This window comes from Misgurnus anguillicaudatus, chromosome 10, assembly GCF_027580225.2.
Source record: "Misgurnus anguillicaudatus chromosome 10, ASM2758022v2, whole genome shotgun sequence".
NCBI lineage: Eukaryota > Metazoa > Chordata > Actinopteri > Cypriniformes > Cobitidae > Misgurnus > Misgurnus anguillicaudatus.
The window spans coordinates 12,532,938-12,553,415 of NC_073346.2; the positions used below are offsets into that span (position 1 = coordinate 12,532,938).

The 20,478-nt window shown below is 37.4% G+C and overlaps 1 protein-coding gene across 5 annotated transcripts in view; it reads left to right on the forward strand.

Annotated features, from left to right (window-relative positions):
* Nucleotides 1-20,478, forward strand: part of grb10b (growth factor receptor-bound protein 10b) — an 87,047-nt gene that overhangs the window by 13,363 nt on the left and 53,206 nt on the right. For 4 of the 5 annotated variants that reach the window (XM_055209495.2, XM_055209496.2, XM_055209494.2 and 1 more), the window contains exons 2-3: nt 6,403-6,518; nt 18,538-18,634. In XM_055209495.2, the coding sequence (XP_055065470.2) occupies nt 6,468-6,518; nt 18,538-18,634 (148 nt within the window). In that variant the 5' untranslated portion in view covers nt 6,403-6,467. Of the gene's footprint in view, nt 1-6,402; nt 6,519-17,246; nt 18,084-18,537; nt 18,635-20,478 lie in introns of those variants that run through there. The other variant, XM_055209498.2, reaches the window with a different exon arrangement.

The following is a 20,478-nucleotide window of genomic DNA, read 5'->3' on the forward strand; positions in this document are numbered from 1 at the left end:
ATTGTAGTTTCATTCTTACCTTGAAATGTAACGGTTGCTTTTCTTAAATTAAACCCGAAATATTAAACCTTGATGACGTTTGCGGTCGACCGACGCGACTTCCGGAGAACGAACCCGAAAACATGTTCGGGACGTGTGCCACCCTACATCAGCATGTGAGATCGACGATACAGGATAGTATCGGGGGTGGGGCAATGGTTTACTCATTTATTTTTTTGTTAATTTTTTTACTCATTTATGACAAGTCACTTGAATGGTGGACAAAAAAGAAGCTGACTTACTCTAAGGGCAACACTGTCATAAACGCAACTTTCTTAAAACTGATGGCATTAATCCGAGTGCGTCTTTAAGCCCATGTGCTCTGATATTTCCGGCGTGCCGGGGAGCGTGAACAACACACTCGCTGGTTTTAGGGCGCACTCACATTATCCAAACCAAACCAAACCATGCCCCAGGGCGATTGTCACCCCTCCCTACTCCCCCAGGTGCACGCACTCACACTGTAATTTTTATCGATCCGAGTCCGGGCGCACTTTCGTCATTAAGATGGCATTGTTTTGGAAAAAGCAGGAAGTAAAGCGCTCTCTTAACACTGGAACCCACTGTAATGATAAGTCTGTGTTTTTTATTCAGAGTCGTTTGGTGCGCGATTACAGTCAGCCCTCTCACATGTCATCATATTGCTTAGTTGATCTGTCACGCGTGCAGCTCGGACATTCACGTAACCCCGCTGCTCGCATCAAAAGGTTTATACGGAGGCAGATGAAGGTGAGTGGTCGCGTAACTGATGTCTTCACCTTTTGAATCGCGCTCAGGCGCGATTGCGCTCACACCACAGCCTTCCGCGCCTGAGACCAAGTGAACCGTGCTCCGGCCAACCTCTGCAACCCGGCCGCGGCGCGATTAACCAATCCGCTCCCGGGCGCGGAACAGAGCGATCACACTAGTCAAACAAACCAGGCTTTGGGGGTCAAACGCGCGGTTTTGTTTGGATAGTGTGAGTGCGCCCTTAAACCTCTACGTGCCTACAACCTCTCTAGTGTAAGGAAATGTCAGAGCTGCGTATACTACAAGCTCATATGCGAGGTAGAGTCCAAGTCATGCGCTTTACAAGTTCAGGTGCTAAAAGGAGTCAATGCCGCGCATGTTCAGGTCCCAGCAAGAGTCCAAGACGCGTGCATGAAGTCCAGGTACGTGCGAGAAGGAATCCGGGCACGTTTCAAGCTCTCTCGTGCAAAGTGAAGCGCACAAACCCTGTCATGCTATGAAAAGTACGCAATGCATGTGTTAATGTGAAACTATGATGATAATAATAATGACTATCGCCAACTATCGTCATGAAAGCCCGCTAACAGCTATATGTTCGACGATCGTCAATACACGATACTATCGTCTATCGGCACAACCCTATAAAAAAGCCATAGTACACTAAACAGAAATATATATATATCAGAGGAGGATATTTTGAGGAATGTTTGCAATCAGAGGCCCCATTGACTTCCATAGTAGGAAAAATGAATACTATGGATGTAAATAGGGTTTTTGGTTGCAAACATTCCTCAAAATATCTTCCTTTGTGTTCATCAGAACAAAAAATTGATACAGGTTTGTAACAACATGAGAGTGAGTAAATGATGACTATCCCTTTAACATCCATCATTGGTCTTCAACTTGAGACCTGCTAAAGAAAAGGTTTCCTTAGAGGACTGTTGGTCCAGTTTTAATAAGGATTTACTTTAAATAGCTGGTGGCTGGTGGTGTTTCTGGACTTGGCCTTTGCTTTAGTTTTAGGGCTTATCACTAGCCTGGTAATACCATCCATTTTGCTTCGCTTCATAGACAGAGTCTGGCTGGGCACAATTGACAATCGTTTTCCTTCTCGTGGGAGGGGCTTGTCTGAAGTTTAAAATCATTGGTCTAAACATAAGCCAATCACACATAACATTTAGATATGATGTGCTTTATGCGCCGGATCAGCCGCATCGAATCTCTGCTGTAAAATACACGTATGATGTGAAAACAAACCCATCGAGCGAAATACCAGAGTTAACATGGCTATGAACGACTTTTGCAGATTATGTAAAGTAAATCGGGCCATAGCTAGTTGAACACTATCCTTACGGTGGCTTTCCACTCACGTCTAACGGGAGGAAAGCCCCTCTCTCCTCTCAAACTCTTCCACCAGACAACCATAACCATATGTAAATGAAATCTTCCTACCTTATTTTCTGGTTAATCAGGAATGTCACCAAAGAATGCTTGCCCACGCGTCCTCCACCATTAACTGTGAACAATATAATTCCATTCCATGATTTCTCGATCGTTGTGCACGTCAAGCTTTTCCAAAAACTTGTCGGGAGCAGGGCAACAACATAATCTCCATTCAAATGTTTAACAAACACTTTTCTTGTTCGGGTTTTAGTTGGCAAGTGCCGGTTCTCCACAACAGAGCAAATAGCTTTCTGTGTCTCCATGTCCACAACCGTGATTCGGCGTTTAGCGTCTACGTCACGGCTCTCAGCCCGCCCTCTGTTCGTTGATTGGACGGTCGTTTTGAGACCGGGGGAAAACGGTTTGAATGGGAGGTATCTCAGACTGAGTACAGAAGCGTAATGAAATTTAGCGGAAGTACGAAGTCTGACGTAGTCAGGCTAGCTTATCACTGCTAGACATTAAAACTCTCCTTTTACTGTGTAAGCACATGAACGTCTTACCACACTTTCCAACAATCCAAGGATAATACTATCATACCTCACAGTACAATTCAGTATTTGTGCTGGGATAGTTTAAAAAACAAACAAACACACAAACTGCAGAGGTCAGAGCAGAGTTTACATCCCTCTTTACATTCCTCTCTCTGTCTGTTGTTTGGTCTGTAGTTAATAATGGAAAATGCAGTGCAAGTCTAAAGTCCTCGAAATGAGTAGGTACAGCAGAATATTGGCTGCTTGACTTCACTCCTGCATATTCAAACTTAATTATATACAACATATTGAAGAATGTTTTTGTATCCAGGACAAATCTAATTTTGCACAAATCTGGTTGGCAAATGTAAACAACACAATCTGATTTTTACCACACTTTATTTAAAATGCATTTCTTGAGATATTTTTCAGTGTCAGCATTGTACAGAAAATTTCACCCAAATTGAATGAAACCTCTCTCATAATTCACATACCCTTATTCCATCCTCCATGTTTATGTTTCCTTTCTTCAGTTAAACGCAAGCAATGTTATATTAAAATGCAGTCATGTTATCTTCTCATATTTGAACCAACATGGTAAAGTACACACATCTATCATTAAAGTAATCTACTGTATATGGTGGTGCCAGGGGGGCCTAGTTTTCAGTGGCGGCTCGTGACTGCTTTTCTGAGGGGCGCACATTCAAAATATGTGTTCGGAGTGTCATGTCTGTTGCTCATGATTTCAAAAAAATTTGTTTGGTGCATCATGTGAACCATGTGCATTGCGTGTTTTGTCAAAATAAGTGCCTACTGCACACGCGTCAAAACCGTTTATGATAAAAGAGACGCTCACGTTCACAAAATACACGCAAGACACTCCCTTAAAGGGATAGTTCGGCCAAATATGATATTAAACCCATGATTTACTTACCCCCAAGCTGTCCGAGATGCATATGTCCATCGTTTTTCAAACTAACACATTTTCAGTTATTTTGGAAAATGTTTTGGATCTTTCAGTTGATTAAATGTGAAGTTACGGGGTGCACGACCTTCAAGTCCAGGGGATGTGCATTCATCCTTCACAAAATAAATCCAAACGGCTCCAGGATGATGGATAGGGGTCTTCTGAGGGTGATCCGCGCGGTGCTGTTGTAGAAATATCCACATTTAAAACTTTATCAACCAAAATAACTACCTTCCGGTAGCGCCGCCATCTTGGACTCCTCTGTATTCAGGAGAGAGTACTATCGTAGTGTATGCACTTTTCTTAGTGACGTAGGACAAATTCAGAGCAGCAGAGTAGCCTCTGTATGCTGCGTAAGCTCTCATCCTGAATGCGGATGCGACTAAGATGGCGGCATTACCGGATGCGAGTTATTTTCGTTTATAAAGTTTTATACTGCGCAGATTACCCTCAGAGGACCTTTGTTGATCATCGTGGAGCCGTTTGGATTTGTTTTGGGGAGGATGGATGCACATTTTTTGGACGTGGACCCTATAGCTTCACATTTGATTAACTGAAAGATCTAAAACATTTTCTAAATAACTGAAAATGTCATCGTCTGAGGGATGATGGACATATGCATCTCGGACGGCCTCGGGGTGAGCAAATCATGTGTTTAATATCATTTTTGGCCGAACTATCCCTTTAACAGTAAACTCTGATTACGCATGAGAATATCTGGCAAACGCGAGCGTCTCTTTTATCATAAACCCTTTAGACGTGTCTGCAGCAGGCACTTGTTTTGACAAAACACGTGATGCACATAAGTTCACTCGATGCACCGAACACATATTTTGAAATTACGAACCACACACATGAAGCGCTACATACATGTTGTGACGAACTTCGCATCGTGCGCCCTCGAAAAAAGTCATGGGCCACCACTGCTAGTTTTATGACATTTAAACAAAATGTATCATAAATTCTGTGTAATTAAACCTCAGATTAATATGGCTACTAAGCAACAGGACTACATTGTATCGTTTAATATGTTTTGTTTCATTTAAATTTTTATCGTTTTATGTCATAAATATTCTTTGGTGGGTGGCACAAAGGGATGCAAGCTACACAAAGGGGGCACACATCAAAAAGTTTGAGAACCACTGGCTTATTTTGATTGATATGCTGCTATTCTTCTTAAAATACAATGATTATCTTTTAAACTTAAAACGGCTTAAAAAGGCCATAGTTGCTTCATTTTTTGGAAATGTTGAATGTTTTGCTGTTTAAGAGCTTGATATTTTAAATGGGAATTCTAAATAGGACGTGTGATCCTCAACATATCTTTTTTCTGTATCTTACAATATTAAAAATGTTCCTTGCTTCTCCTTCAGAGACCTGAGATGTTTTTTGGCTTTACAGTTCTTCTTATGGCTCTATTGATAGGTTGGTGCAGCTTAGAAAGCCTTGAAAGTCAATTCACACTGAATGAAAGTAGATACCTAAGGAGTCAGGGTTTGAATCACATGACAGCAATGACATCATCACTTGGGGCTGCTGATTTTTTTGTTGTAGGATGGGACAGACCTGCAGACCTGACTGCATTACATAACGCCAGATGTCAATAGGGTTTTTAGGGATGGAGAAACTCAAATCATGTGACGTGACATGGGACTTGTTAAGGAGAGATGTGCTATATATATTTAAAATGTATAGATTATACTTGTGCTTTTTGGCCTGTTGGACAATAACGTTGGTAAAATAAAGCCCATGAAAGTGGGACCTGAGCCATACCTTGAGGACAGAGACTAATGGTATGTACGTACCAAACGTGAGTTGAATATGGGTTACTCGCTCTAGATTGCTTTGCACAGATGAAAACAATGCTCTCCCTCTATTTTCTTATACAATTGGACTTGTCAAACCAGACATGTTAATAAGCTCTTCACTGGCTTGCTTGACAATGCATCATGCAAACTTTTTTTGTACCATTTGCGTTGCATGGCGTGAATTTGCGGCTTTTTGCATCTTTACATTGACATTACGTAATCTACTAATGCAATTAAATTCACTTTTGGTGTGTATACTCTCAGAAATAAAGGTACAAAAGTTGTCAATAGTGAAAAGGTGCATATATGTACCATTTTGGTACAAATATGCAATGCACATTCGTTGATGTACTTATGATCTGTTGATCTGTGTACACATACGAGTCAAATAAACTATACTTTTCAAGGCTGTGCGTTCGACCGTCTGCGTACGATCGTGTACACATAAAAACAGACTATACTCCTGCCTAAATATAATGTAGATAATAAGTTCTTGAAATCCAGAAACCAGTGTCCAGTAAGTTTCAAAATGATGAATCAACAGAAAGAAGCCATACGTTCAAGTTTCCTACAGGACATAATTTTACCCTCCAAAAATAAGATCCCATTATATGAGTGAAATATGCAATTTTGGGCTCAGTGGAAATGTTTGCAATTGGAGGGCCATATGATCTGCTTTTTCTGACTCATCGCAAGTCAAGACGCTTTTCTGATGTCTTCAATTTCTTCTGTACGGCACAATTGGTCAGCTTTAGTTTAGATTCTGTATTTCCATCAATGTTTTTCTCAATGTTGTTTACTGACCCTGTAGGACTATTTGGGTTAAGAAGTGCTCTGTGCTATATTGGTAGTAGCCACTTAGACTCAACTAAGCAAGAGATTGCTTTTTACCTTGAAGAAATATTCAATGGAGCTGAGATCTTTTGTTTTTGTTTTGTTTCAGACTCTTTCCTCATCTGTCTGAGGTGAATGTGATATCTGACGGAGAAACATTTCACGACGAGTATTATGGCTGTGGCCGGATGTCCGGATTATTTTCTGCACCATCCAAATTACCAGGTAAAACAATGTTTGTGTTTGTCTTGTTTGATTTCACTTAAAGGGAACATTTCAGGACTTTTCTAAGATGTCAAATAAATCTTTGGTGTCCCCACCCCAGAGTACATATGTGAAGTTTTAGCTCAAAATATATAGATCATTTATCATAGCATGTTGAAATTGCTACTTTGTAGGTGTGAGAAAAAATGTGTCATTTTGGGTGTGTCCTCTGAAATGCAAATGAGCTGATGAAATGCAAACACTGATCGCCATGATGGTGGTTGTTGAAATTGATACTCAGTTGTGCTGTCAATTATTTTTTTCTTTTAAATGCACTAAATTGCAGTGCTGTGGTTGGATAGTGCAGATTAAGTGGTGGTATTATTATAAAAAGATCCCCTTCTGATATCACAAAGGGAGACAAATTTCAATGACCTATTTTTTCACATGCTTGCAGAGACTGGTTTACAAACACTAAATTACTGGGTTGTTGTTTTTTCACATTTTCTAGGTTAATAGAAGCACTGGGGACCCTATTATAGCACTTAAACATGGAAAAAAAATCAGATTTTCATAATATGTCCCCTTTAACCTCATTATTCTTGACATTATTATTTCACACACACAATATAAAAGCACTATATATAATTACAAAATTAATTAAATTAACGGGATTACTCTAGAGTTGTACTAAAAGGTGTACACAGAGTATTACGCAGTATATATAATACACAAACGTTCATGTATATATTTACAAAAAATTTACTTGTGTGTCTATATTTAGTGCTGGGCAAAGATTAATCGCGTTTAATCGCTTAAAAAGTAAAAGTGCATTTTTGCATAATATATGAGTGTGTGCTGTGTGTAATTATTATGCATATATAAATACACAAACATTCATGTATGTATTTAAGAAACATTTACATGACAAAGAGAGAGAGAGCAGGAAATAAGGAGCGCTTCTGTGTATTTTGAATGTGTCTGTCATGAGCAGTAGATTTAGATTCTGATCATGAATGAAGACGGAGGGTCGGTGAATGGCTATGGCATCAGAGTGCATTCCTTTCAGCTGAACGCATTGGATTCACATGGTGTAACCTGACATAAGAGCATCTAAACTCACTGGCTGGATTAACCGGCTGCTTGCGAGGGGCTCTCTTTGGCATTGTCTGCATCCACGTGCAACAGTTACTGGGAAATATCAGTTTGGCCCATCGGGAGCTGGCATTAGTACAGCACGTCTTCTGGTGTCACCTCTACACCATTTTATCATTCAAGACACTCAAATGAATTAGTCGTTTCAGTGATGCCTGTCAAGGAAAGTTTATGTAAAGGTGTTTATTTAACCATGGGCACTCCTATGTCCCAGGGGTTGTTTTTATCTCAAACAAGCAGTTTTTTTAAACTTTTTGCTATGAGGGTCATATTAGTGTTGTGGAAAGTTACTTTTAAAAGTAATGCATTATTAAGTTACTTCCCAAAAAAGTAACTAATTGCATTACTTAGCTACTTTTCATGGAAAGTAATACTTACATTACTTTTAAGTTACTTTTGCGTTTTGCTTGGCTGAGGTTTGATCTCTTTCAGGCCTTGTAGGTGTTTTTATGACTGAGAAGTTCTGCATTCAGAAATTGCATATTTCCATCGCAAGTTCTGGCCGACCATCTCCGTTTCTGACTCAAGCTGTTCCCGCTCAGGCGGGCACGCATAGAGTGCGTAATTCTACGTGACTATGTTCCGCTTTAATTCAGTACATTATTATACATTTTTTAAATCAAATAAATTAAACTGAAATGTAACCCGCATTACTTTTTAAAAAAGTAACTAAAAAATGAATGTGTACATTTATAAAGTAATGTGTTACTTTACTCGTTACTTCAGAAAAGTAATATTATTATGTAATGCAAGTTACTAAACCCCAACACTGTTAGAAACTCATAAGACCAAGTCCTGCACACCATCCCAGCTAGTGAACAACAACACAATTTATTCAGCACACTTTTCCCTTGTTATCTTTTATAAAGGTCACATTAAAATAGTCTTTATCATTTATTTATGCTACTTTTCAAATAATTTTTTAGGTATATACTTTATTGTTTGATACTAGTACGAGTAACTGACTAAATATTACTTTCATTAAACTATGATGGGAAGTCTCCAGTGATGTATGTTGTACATTTTTGTACTTTATTTAGTGGACATATTAAACAAACAGTTTTATTTACTAAAAGTATATGCTTACAAAAGCGCTCACGGTTGAAGAAACAATTTATCTTTGAAGAAAATATATCCAATTATATACAGTATGCTTAGAAAGAACTGTTTTTCTAAAGTTTTTTGTGTTTGGGAGGATGGGATAGGAAGAGGATTTTGGAAACGGGTAAATAACATGCAGTCGACCGCAGCATCTGTCGGTGTAAGTCTGGTAAGTAAGTGGGATTCTGGGCCGGGCTCCAGGCTTGGCTAACACAGGAGGACTGGAGGTCTGCCCAAAGTACTTGGAGGAGAGCTCACTAACTACTGTTTTTAAAGAACTGCTGAACTGGCTTTTATTGAGCTGCGCCTCTCGCCTTTGTGCTCTCAATTAAGATGTTGAGCTAATGTTTGAATTGCTCTTAAAGTGTGAGCCCTCCATTTCTCTATTAGGCTCGGTCTTGAACTGAATGAAAATTTAGCGGCCTGCTATATTATCTGGTTTCCTGAGCGTAGTTACTTGAGGTCTGAATACCAAAGCAATGTGTGAATAGTAAGATTAAGTTAGTTGGGTGTATCTTTAAGTTTTCTTGGATGTACAGATGCTGTATCTTTGCGAGTTAAGATGTCTGTACTGCTCCAGAAATGTGGGTTTGTCGTTTGTTTGCCAGCCATGTGGTGTTTAAAGGGCTTGTTGTCAGAGCGCTTCGTTTTTTCAGAGCCGTAAATTTTGAGCCTTTAGTTTTATAGCTGTTTTCGAAGGAAATCATGAGCAACACATGCTTCCTTGTTCCTGGAAGTCAAAATTCCTTTCTCAGTATTGCTGGGAACTTGAGGATTCGGCATCAGGGCTTTCTGGAGTTGTCAAATTTAGATTTTCTGACAACTTTATATTAAAATTTTTTGACCCTGGACCACAAAACCAGCAATAAAATGAGATAAATACATGAGCTAAATAAATCAACTTTCCACTAATGTGTGGTTTCTTAGGATAGTAATAATATTTGGCCAAAATACAACTATTTGAAAATCTTGAATCTTTAGGGTGCAAAAAAAAAAACATCACCTTTAAAGTTGTCCAAGTGCTTAAAAACACACATTTCTAATAATAAATATATTTTTTATATATTGACAGTAGGAAATTTAGAAAATATCTTCAGGGAACACAATCTTTACATAATATCATAATCGTTATTAGCATGAAAATGTATCATTTTTTTACCCATACAATGGCTATTGCTACAAATTAAGAGTTTGATTCCAAAACAACTAACTCTGTTTTTTATTTTTGTCAAAATATGTTTATTATTATGTTATCATGTTTTTATTGAAGTTGTATTTTTTGTTATAAAGGCTTAAATCAAAACAGACCAACTACAGTTTGATATTAATTGGATTGCACAATCAAAAAACGAGATTTTGGAAAAAAATAAACTTTTCAAATATACCCTTGCAACTTATGACTGGTTTTGTGGTCACATAATGTTTCTATTATTAGCTGTCATCATCTTATCCCCACTAAAACTAGCAACTCTTTCAAACTAATAAAATATATTTTAGAAGTATCATTTTATTTAGAAAATTATTTATTTGTTGAAAATAGTGCAACAATGCAAGATGAATGAAAAGGGAATAAGAAACGGTTTAAAGCTGCAGTGTGTAAATTTTAGTGGGATCTAGTGGTGAAATTGCGAATTGCAACCAACGGCTCAGTCCACTGCTCACCCCTAGCTTTTGAAACACATAGAGAAGCTATGGTAGCCGCCACCGGACAAACATGTTATCATCGGAGACAACTTAGTTAAAAGAAATTGTCCATTAAGGGTTTCTGTAGAAAAATGGCAGCACAAAATGGCAACTTCCACGTAAGGGGACCCTCTGTGTATGTAGATAAAAATGTCTCATTTTAGGTAATAAACACATAATGGTTCATTATGAAAGGTCTTTATACACCCCTGATAATATAGTTCTGTATATTATTTTGCATTTCTGTCAAAAGATCCTTCTAAAAATTACACACTGCACCTTTAATACTGTACATCCAGACATCAGAATAAAGCAATAAACAGGAAAAAAGAGGTACATGTACACCCATAGATAGCCAAAAATTAGCAATTTTTTACTTAAAATTGGCCTTGGTTTGTAAATGAAATGTTTGGTGCCGTTGAGGTATTGAGACATAACATTTGGTTTATGTTAAGCTGTGAGCTGTTTTGAGCTGTTTAAACTGAAGGCATACAAACTGTTTACTTGAGAAAACATCTGTAATGATCTTCAAACCTCTTGTACCTCAGTGGAAAACATTTTATCTGTGATGCCTAAAGTATTTTTTCTTGAGAGCTTCAACAGTAATCAGCACCTGATGCGAAGCGAAGGGTCTTGTACCACATTGAAGGAGTTATTTTGTGATAACAACCCACTGCCTTTACATTATCCCATTTATTACATGGCTACTTACCTCATAAGTAAGGTAAGGAGAAGCATTAAATATAGATTAAAAATATTTTATTACTTAATTTTTAAAGAATGCAGACCTTCCGTGAAAAAAACTTGTTTATTTTCGTTTTAAAATAAGACAAGACGTTCACAAACACACTATTTGGTTGAATTATTTTTAAATATAATATTATATATGTTATTAAAAGACATATTTATATTTCTTTTTTGTTTAATATTAAACTGTACCTTTCAAAATGATTTGCAGAATCCAGGTTACCGTGCGTTATTAGTTTCAGGCAGTTGCATTTTAGAGAGCTGTGTAATAAGTAAGGAATAATTGACGACGGGCCATTGAATTATAAGAAAATAATGCACACCCAAGGTGCGATGTGGCACAACGCGAAGCGGAGTGTGCATTATTTTTAAATGATTTAAAGGGCCGGAGTCAATTATTCCTCTTATACCACGGTTACCACAAACATTGCTCTTGTGCCTATTTTTAAGACATTTGACAAGTTAGGTGTGCGGTTATCAGAAATTAATGCATACCCACGGAACATTTTTCAGCCAATCAGAATACAGCATTCAACAGACCCGTGTTATAAGACACAATAATCTCTGCTCTCTGTCCGAAAGTAAATAAAAACAAAATAACTAGATTTTCATAACATAACGAACAGTAAAGTTGTATGGCCAGTAAGAATTTGCTCTTGTCAGGTATAGCAAAAACCTTTTGTAAGCCCCTGTCTGTGGATTTTGGTTCCAGACTAATTGAAACTATGATATTAGGGGTCTTAGGGCTGTCTGTCTGTCTGGACTTCTGCTGTGTTCAGTCAGACGAAACCACTGCGGCTTCCCCCAGTCTAGATATGAGATGAACTTAGAAGAGATCAGTCACACTTCACTGGTTAGAGACCCTCCACCCCCCATCCTCTTACTATTTCTGTTCTTAAACAAGTTTCAATTTGTCTGCTGCTACCAGTGTGCAGATGCATTGCTTTATGATTACCAGAAGTGGAGACCTCAGACTACAGATTCTTTTCTCATTAGATGAAGTATGTTGTATTATTACATTGGTGATGCATTTAGTTCATGTTTTAACACTTAAAAAGGGTCCTTAAAAGTAGTGTTTTTTGAATGGCCGATTCATGAATTGGAATTTGAATTGAATTGACTCCGCCCTACAGGATGTTGAAGTTGAATTGGAATTGGAATGACTGGAAGTGGAATTTAATTCATGGCAATTCAAATAAATTCCACAGTCACACAACAGAAAGAATCTCACATACATTCAGTGTTAGGAAAGTTACTTTGGAAAATTGTTTGGCAACCATTCCAAATACTTGGTTAAAGTAAAGCATTCTGGGGAATGAAGTCATGTTCCACAAAATTACAATTACAAAAAAATCTAACTTAATTATTTGTAATGTGACTAGAGTTTTTAACATTAATTGCTGGTGGAAAACATTTCCTTTAAAGGAAATAGTAGTTCAAACTAATATAATTTATAGAATATGTAATGCAATCACATCTGACATATACTGAAAGCTTCATTTTTAACACTTCACTTACTGTATAATATGTATATGAATTTCTTTGAATTTCTATTGAATTGCAATTCTGCTTCCTTTAATTCAAATTCAAATTGTAATTCTAGATCCTGTTTTTGACATCAATTCAAATTCAATTCAAATTCAAGAATTGAATTGGAATTTAGGAGTCATTCTCAATTAAATTCTGAATTGTGCACAAGCCTGTTAAGAAAGCTGTATGGCCGATTGGCCAATATGACAACACAAATGTAATTACAAAAATAAGACACAAAGAGAAAATTGGTGAAAGTACATAAACATTTGTTATGCAAAACATTTATAAATATACCCTTTTAAAGTATTTAGCCTACATAATTAATCATTTACATTAATGTGGATCTAATATCTCACGGTACTGTTGGAATAAGTGTGTTGAACTAGTGGGGTGTTGTGTGTGAACACAGCATAAAGTCGTGTTAAAAAGTGAATAATGTTTGGTCATTTTACTGTTTGTCAGACCACGTCCCATAGACTGACAAAGAAACTTTTCTGAATTTTTATTTTTATAAGTGTATGGATAAATATTGATAAAACATTAAAATGTGTTGTAGGCATTAGTTGATGATTACCAAAATTCTTGCATCTGCTGGTTTCATCAGCTTTGTTACTTCATCAGCTTTATGTTTTTCATATTAAATGCACAAACGTTGCTCAGGGCACGCCCGCCGACAGGGGGGGACAAACGGGTCTGTTGTCCCGGGCCCAGGGTGGGGGTGGGCCCAGAGGGGGGCCCAGAACTGGAACCTATGGAATAATTGTTAAAAATAAAGAAAATATTTGATTCATTTGATTTGAAGTTCAGTACGCTCAAAATTTCCGGTCAGACTCAGCACAAGTCCGGTGCTCAGAAAATAAAAGAAAAGAAGAAAATATAGGCCTTATAGAGGAAAATAGAGGAAAATAGAATTCCTAATTCAACACAGTCTCACACCCATGGCGTCAGTATTTGACGACACTTGACCATGCGTCAATATGTTGACGCGGAGGGTACCCCTTTCGCGTCACTTTTTGACGAACTAGGGACTTCAATACTATTAGGTTCGCGAAATTAAACAGTTGTCACCTGACATTGGGGTTAGGGATAGGTTTGGGTAGGGATGTCATTATGTAAATCTAACCCTAAACTGACGCGAAAATGGTAGAAAATGGTAAGAAAATAGTCACTGCATCGCGTGTGTTTAGAAGTATGTGCTGTATTGGCTGTTTGCTGTGAGGTTTTTATGAGAGAAAGCACCAACTATTTAATATTTAATGTGTAAAACTTGAATTTGAAATAAAACTTACCGCGGAGAAGATAATGAGATGAGATCTCTATTGCTAAGTGACGCGACAATTATTTATTATTTCAAATCCGTTTACAAGATAAATATAAATTGTTAAACAGATGAAATTATCTTGATATAGGCTACATTCATAATGAGAAGCCTTTTCTTTTTACTGTTACACTGTAGACAGTAATATGTATTTTATATAAAACTCGTGACAGCACATTGTTCATTATCTGTTGGTTCATGTTGGTCCAGTTTAATTCAGGGTAATCCTTTAATAAAATGTAATTATAAAATATTTTATTGTTTTGTAATATTCACAGCGCACATTCTCTCAAATGAATGTGCTTAATGTGCTTAAAACATGTTTAATTATTCTGCAAAATTCCGCATAGATTTTGCAAAATAATTCCGCAGAAATAGCAAAAAATAACTCCTTGCACAGATTCCTTATACAGCTGTACTACTCTTGCAGCAATTAAAGCAGTTCAGATTTGTTTTAAATGGCAAAATAGTTATATTTCTTTTTTTTATTTACATTTTAGAGTATTTTTGTTTGTTCCAACAAGCGGTTAGCAGCCGACAGCAAGTTGACGATATGTTTGATGAATTGAACTCTCAAATCAACACTTCACTTGTCTATAATAACAACTACATAAAATATATATTTTCAGCATATCACAGTGTTAGTTTAAACGTTTATTATCTACACACACTATTTTTTAAAAGCGGAGGCAGGTTGCTTTGCTGCTCGCAGCTGCAACGGGGGCAGAAATATAAAAATGAAAAGGGCTATACGAAACGAAATAAACATGAAACCGAATGAACATGCAACCTGCTTACAACTTCGCTATGCATATATAGATTATGTATTGGATGCTGTTTGCATAGATTATGCGCAGTATCCAAGGTTTTAGTCCTCCATTAATATTTTTCCCGGTGCGCTTCGGTACTGCTGTTAAATACGCAACAGCTGCATTGTAAATGTGTGGCTGGCTGTGCTTATAGCGGACTCGTGCTATAGGTTTAAAGTCTTACTACGTTTGTTTTGCAATAATCGTCTGTCAAAATGTTATTTTAATTAAATTGAAAAATATAAAAAGACGGAGAAGCCTAAATAAGCTCGAGGTCCGCCCGCGTATCAGCTGTGAGGTTAAAATTGGCCGAAACCCGACCTGAGGGGTGTAAAAAGGTCGGGTCGGGCTTGGGCTGAAATGCAGTGCTCTACCCTCAGTCGGATTCATTGAGAAAAATGCAATGCATGCTCATCATGAAAGCTCTTTACAAAATAATATCCCTCTGGGCTTTTGGTTCAAAGGCGTGCATGTTTGGAGAAATTTTGATTGAGTTTATATGTTTACTTCAAATTTCTAAAGAGAGGAGTAATATTTATTCAATTTTTAGTCCAAACACGGCATAATATTAGCTGAAGTTGTTTTACTGATATTTCCAATAGTCTGTTCATAATTCATACGTGATTATGATATTTTGTGTCAGTATACAGTGTCAGTACACTGAAAAAAATATTCATAGAATTTAATCAGTTTTTTAAGGTAAGTGGTTGCAATCAATTTATTTAAGCTACATTTAAACAAAAGTTTATATTTTATTTTACTTTACTAATCTTTTTTGTTTAAATGTAGCTTAAATAAATTGATTGCAACCGCTTATCTTAAAAAATTTATTAAATTCAATGAATATATTTTTTCAGTGTACTACATTTAAAGGTGCAGTGTGTAAATTTTAGAAGCATCTAGTGGTGAGGTTGCAAATTGCAACCAACGGCTCAATCCACTCACCCCTCGCTTTTGAAACGCATAGAGAAGCTACAGTAGCCACCACCGGTAAAACATGTCATCGTCAGAGACAACTTAGTAAAAAAAGTTTGTCCGTTAAAGGTTTCTGTAGAAACATGGCGACACAAAATGGCGACCTCCACGTAAGGGGACCCTGTGTATGTAGATAAAAACGTCTCATTCTAATGTAATAAAAACATAACGGTTCATTATAAGAAGGTCTTTATACACCCCTGATAATATAGTTTTGTATATTATTTTGCATTTCTGTCAAGAGATCTTTCTAAAAATTACACACTGCACCTTTAACTAAATGTTTTATACAATGTAAAATATGCAATATTCGTGGGTCCTGAATCTGATAATGCCAAATGTCTTGTTACCAGTAAAAAGTAAGGGGTGGGGGGCCCTCTAAGATTATCTTGTCCTGGGCCCGGGCAAGACTGTCAGCTGGCCTGGCTCAGGGTGACACCTGCAATAACTGTTATGCATGTGACTGCAGAACGCATGCACTGTCAGAAAAAAATGATCAGAAATGGTTCCTAGCTGTCTCTGCGGCGGTTTGCTTTTTTTAAAGTACACATTTGCACACAAAGAGTTAATCATAGTAATTCAGAGGTACATATTGGTATCAAAGAATACACCTTAAAGGTACCAAATTGGTACCAAAAATATACATATCTGTACCTAAATGGTACATAGCAGGACGTTTTATAAAAACGTACAACCCTAGTGACATCTAGGGACCATTTTTTGACCATCAACAGTGGAGAGTGCTGAGCGACAGGCTTATAAAAAGGATTGTGGGATTAACAATCAAAGTCAAATAGTGTGAGAGCCTCAAGTTTTAGGTTGATTCAGTCACATTGTTTAACATTAATATTACAATATTTAATTATAACTGTATTAATTATTTAACTGTAATTGATTTCTTTTGACCAAGTATGAAAACAATCCATAATAAAGACTCTATACAGTACAGACACAGATTCATTGGGTCTCATTAACTAAGCATGCGTATGCACAGATTTGTGCGTGAGATGTGCGTCAGATGTTTAAACGAACAAATCGTGATTCAACAAAAGCTTTCGTATCAAAATGTCTTCTAAATGTATGCAAAAATTCAAGAAAACCTAAAACCACTCGTACGCAATAATCACATACGCTATAATCAAATACTAGGCTATAATTATTATGGTTTATTATAATGTTAAAATATAAAATTAACATGATTATATTTTATATTGTAATATTTTTTGATTATATATTATTATACATGATCTATATTATTATACATTATATTATATATTATTATAGCCTACTTATTTTTTTCTAAACATATAAAGAAGATGCACGTAATGACAAATTTTTACGCCTTTCTTCCTCACTTTTTAAATCTCTATTTAAAGGCTGCTTCACGAGAAGTGTGCGTATAAATATACGAAAAACGTACACAATTATTAGTGAATGAGACCCAATTTTTCCCAAACTAGTTACACATTTCCAGAATTATTATTTTTATAATTCTGGAAAATCAACTTGGACGTGAACTTGGATTTGTGATGATGTATTAAAATCATAATAAAGGCTTGCAATAGTTTCCCATTTACATAAAAAAATTCTGCTTGAAAATTAGTTTGACAAAAAGCATAAGCCGCAACTATTGTTTTCCTCAACGCCATAATCGTAACAAGCAGCACAGCTGCATGCATGCAGCACCCGCAACCGCTACACATTTACACCAGAAACGAAACGATCTCGATCTGGGACATCCAGCAAAGTACTGACGCTCTTCCACCACATCACAGCCAGACTCTGGGACGTGCGGTCTCACTCCGTACACCATCTCCAAATGGGAGGGTGTCACAGGACATTCTGTTCCCAGCTCGTGCTGTGAAAGCTCCAATCAGTGCTGAAAGAGATATCCCACAATCCTACATCCCACCACGCACAAACCGAGCTTTTGTTTTGGTACATCATCCAAGAATTTGAAGTGTTGCCTTTCTGGTAAGAGAGCCGAGAGGCTTTGCTGTGTAACGGGACGAGTGATTGGATTTAGACAGTACAGAGGAACCCCTGGGAATGTGACTCTCAGCTGCCAGCTTTAGATCTTACGACGTCAGTGGCGCGTTTTCAGCTGATCACATGACAAGCCTGTGCATGAACGTTGCTGTTTTTCTCGTGGCATGTAAACATGCCTGTGACCCATCCTGGATACGATGGGGGGCAACTGAGGACAGTGGGAGGGCCTCTTCCGCTTTCAATCATCACACCTAATAGAGCGACTGCATAATGAAGGTGCTGTCTTTTAAAAATAGAGAGGGAATCCACATACACTATTAAAACCTTTTATTTTTAAAAGCATAGTATGTTTGAATGCAGAATGCAGTTGTAGTCATGTGAAATTGTCTGTGATGAAATTCCTAGATGACATTATAGATAGATATGCAACATTTGTACATTCAGTACTGTGTATAAGTCCACCATGCCAGCATTAGATTTGTTGTTATTGCAATGGTAAAGTGACCATATATTATTTCTTAGTCTCTTTATTAAAATACAACTGGGGAACCTGCAGGCGCTCTTAAACTTAAATTAAATAAAAGCCTGATTTTAATTAAAATTTTCTATTTGTATTTTAATAAAGAGAAGCAAAAAAATATGTCTGATTTTTAAATGTGTGTGTAAGTGGTGCTTCAAATGTAAAAGAAAATTATTTTAGTATATATATATTTTTTTTGCTTTGTTTTAGCAAGATACTGTAGACCGGGCTGCCAATCACAGGCAAGCAGATCTGATTGGGCAAGGATTTCAGCCGTCAACCATTCAGAGCTCACCCAGCCATCAAGGTCAGTAAACTTAGGGTCCATTCACATTGCCCATTTCTCAAACGAAAGACTTCAGCCTCCGGAGGTCGCATATGCAGGCTGCACGTCATAAAGCATATTACAACAATTTACGATTAACTAAGGATGAAGTGTAAACTTTATAATTGTTAATATTCTGAAATCAGAATATTAATTATCCAAACCAAACCCCCAAATCCTGGTTCGTTTTACTAGTGTGATCACTACATACCATGTGCCCTGGCCCTCTTGCAGAGGTGGGTTAGGGCGTAGTTCACTTGCAATCGGGTGTGATCGCAAATCGCAGTTCAATACGCGAGACGTCAGTTGCGCGAAAGTCATTAACTTAATCTTCCTTCGTATAAACCTTCTGATCTGCGCAGCACGGTTATGTTAATGTCTGAAGGGGGTCGCACACCGGAGGCACAGCGCCGCGTCGAGTCGCGTCTACGACAACTTGGAGGTATCGTACACCGGAAGTGCACATTAAATAGGGCAAGTTTAGTCAGATAGCTTCTACTTTAAAATGCTAAATATACGTTAGCCGGTGTGCGTATACTCATAGAAAACAATGTGTTCCATTTTTTTTAGAACCGCGCGGCGCTGGTTTACTTTTTGATTGCAATGCATTTGGGTATGATCATACATTCTTTCCATATTTATCAGTTTTTAACATCTAAATTCAAATGTGAATAGTGTTTAGATTTGGTAAATTACAATAATTGACGCAGTTATTAAGTATGTACATGTATGCGTGTGTGTGCGCACACTAGATTTCGGGCGGGGTTCTGTCTCACACATTTGGACCAAGGCTGGGGGCCGAATGTTGTAGACGTTCTTTATAGTACTCGCTCATTGTGTTGGAATCGGGATCTATATTCAGGCCTCTTCCGCAGTAAACACTCCAGCAGTTCAAAGGCTGGTTTATAAAGACACAGGGTGCCACTCATTAAGCCTTCAACTTAATTGTGCCATACAAAGTACAGAGGCCCGATATTTGGAGCATGAGATTTAAGTACAATATCGCCTCAGCATGGGAGGTACAGGCCGAAATGTTTTCCGTAAGTCTGATGCTGTCATTGAAGTAAATGGAGCAGAAATTTCTCATTTACTCCCTGGACTTCTCCGAGTACACTGTGTTTCCTCACAGCTGTGATTACACTCGCTTGTAATATTTCAAGATTCAATTTGTCGAGCAGTAAAACGCATTTACTTAATAAGGACAAGTTGTTTTTCTTGTTAACTTGGTGATTTTGTTTAAATGTTATGTGATGAACGCACATCATTCTGTTTGATGACGTTCATCTGTTAGTAATGAAATCACTAAATGAATGAATGTGTGGAGAAAAAAATCTAAAGCAATGTTCCCATGCCTGTCCCTTGACCTCGCTGGTTTTCATACCCCATTGAAAACAACAAAGTGTGAAAACAAAGGTCTTTGGGAAGCTGGAATGCTGCTAAGAATAGATGAGAAGCATTTGATGTATATATCAGGTCGCAGATTTGGCGCAGCAATGTGTTGCCACATTAAAATCCAAATCCTGGGTGATGTTTTTAGGTTTTGCTCTTACAGATTTAAAAATTCTCAGTTTTAAATGATGTTAAATAGCATAGTACAGTATTTTGTTCATTATGTATAATTTGGATTTTGCTGTAAATGAGATACTTGTGGAAAGTGTCTTTCCCCGCCAGCGTTTTTTTTAAAGGTGCAGTGTGTAAATTTTAGCGGCATCTAGTGGTGATGTTGTGAGTTGCAACCAATGACTCAGTCCACTGCTCACCCCTCGCTTTTAAAAAACACATAAAGAAGCTACGTTAGCAGTCACCGGACAAACATGTCATCGTCG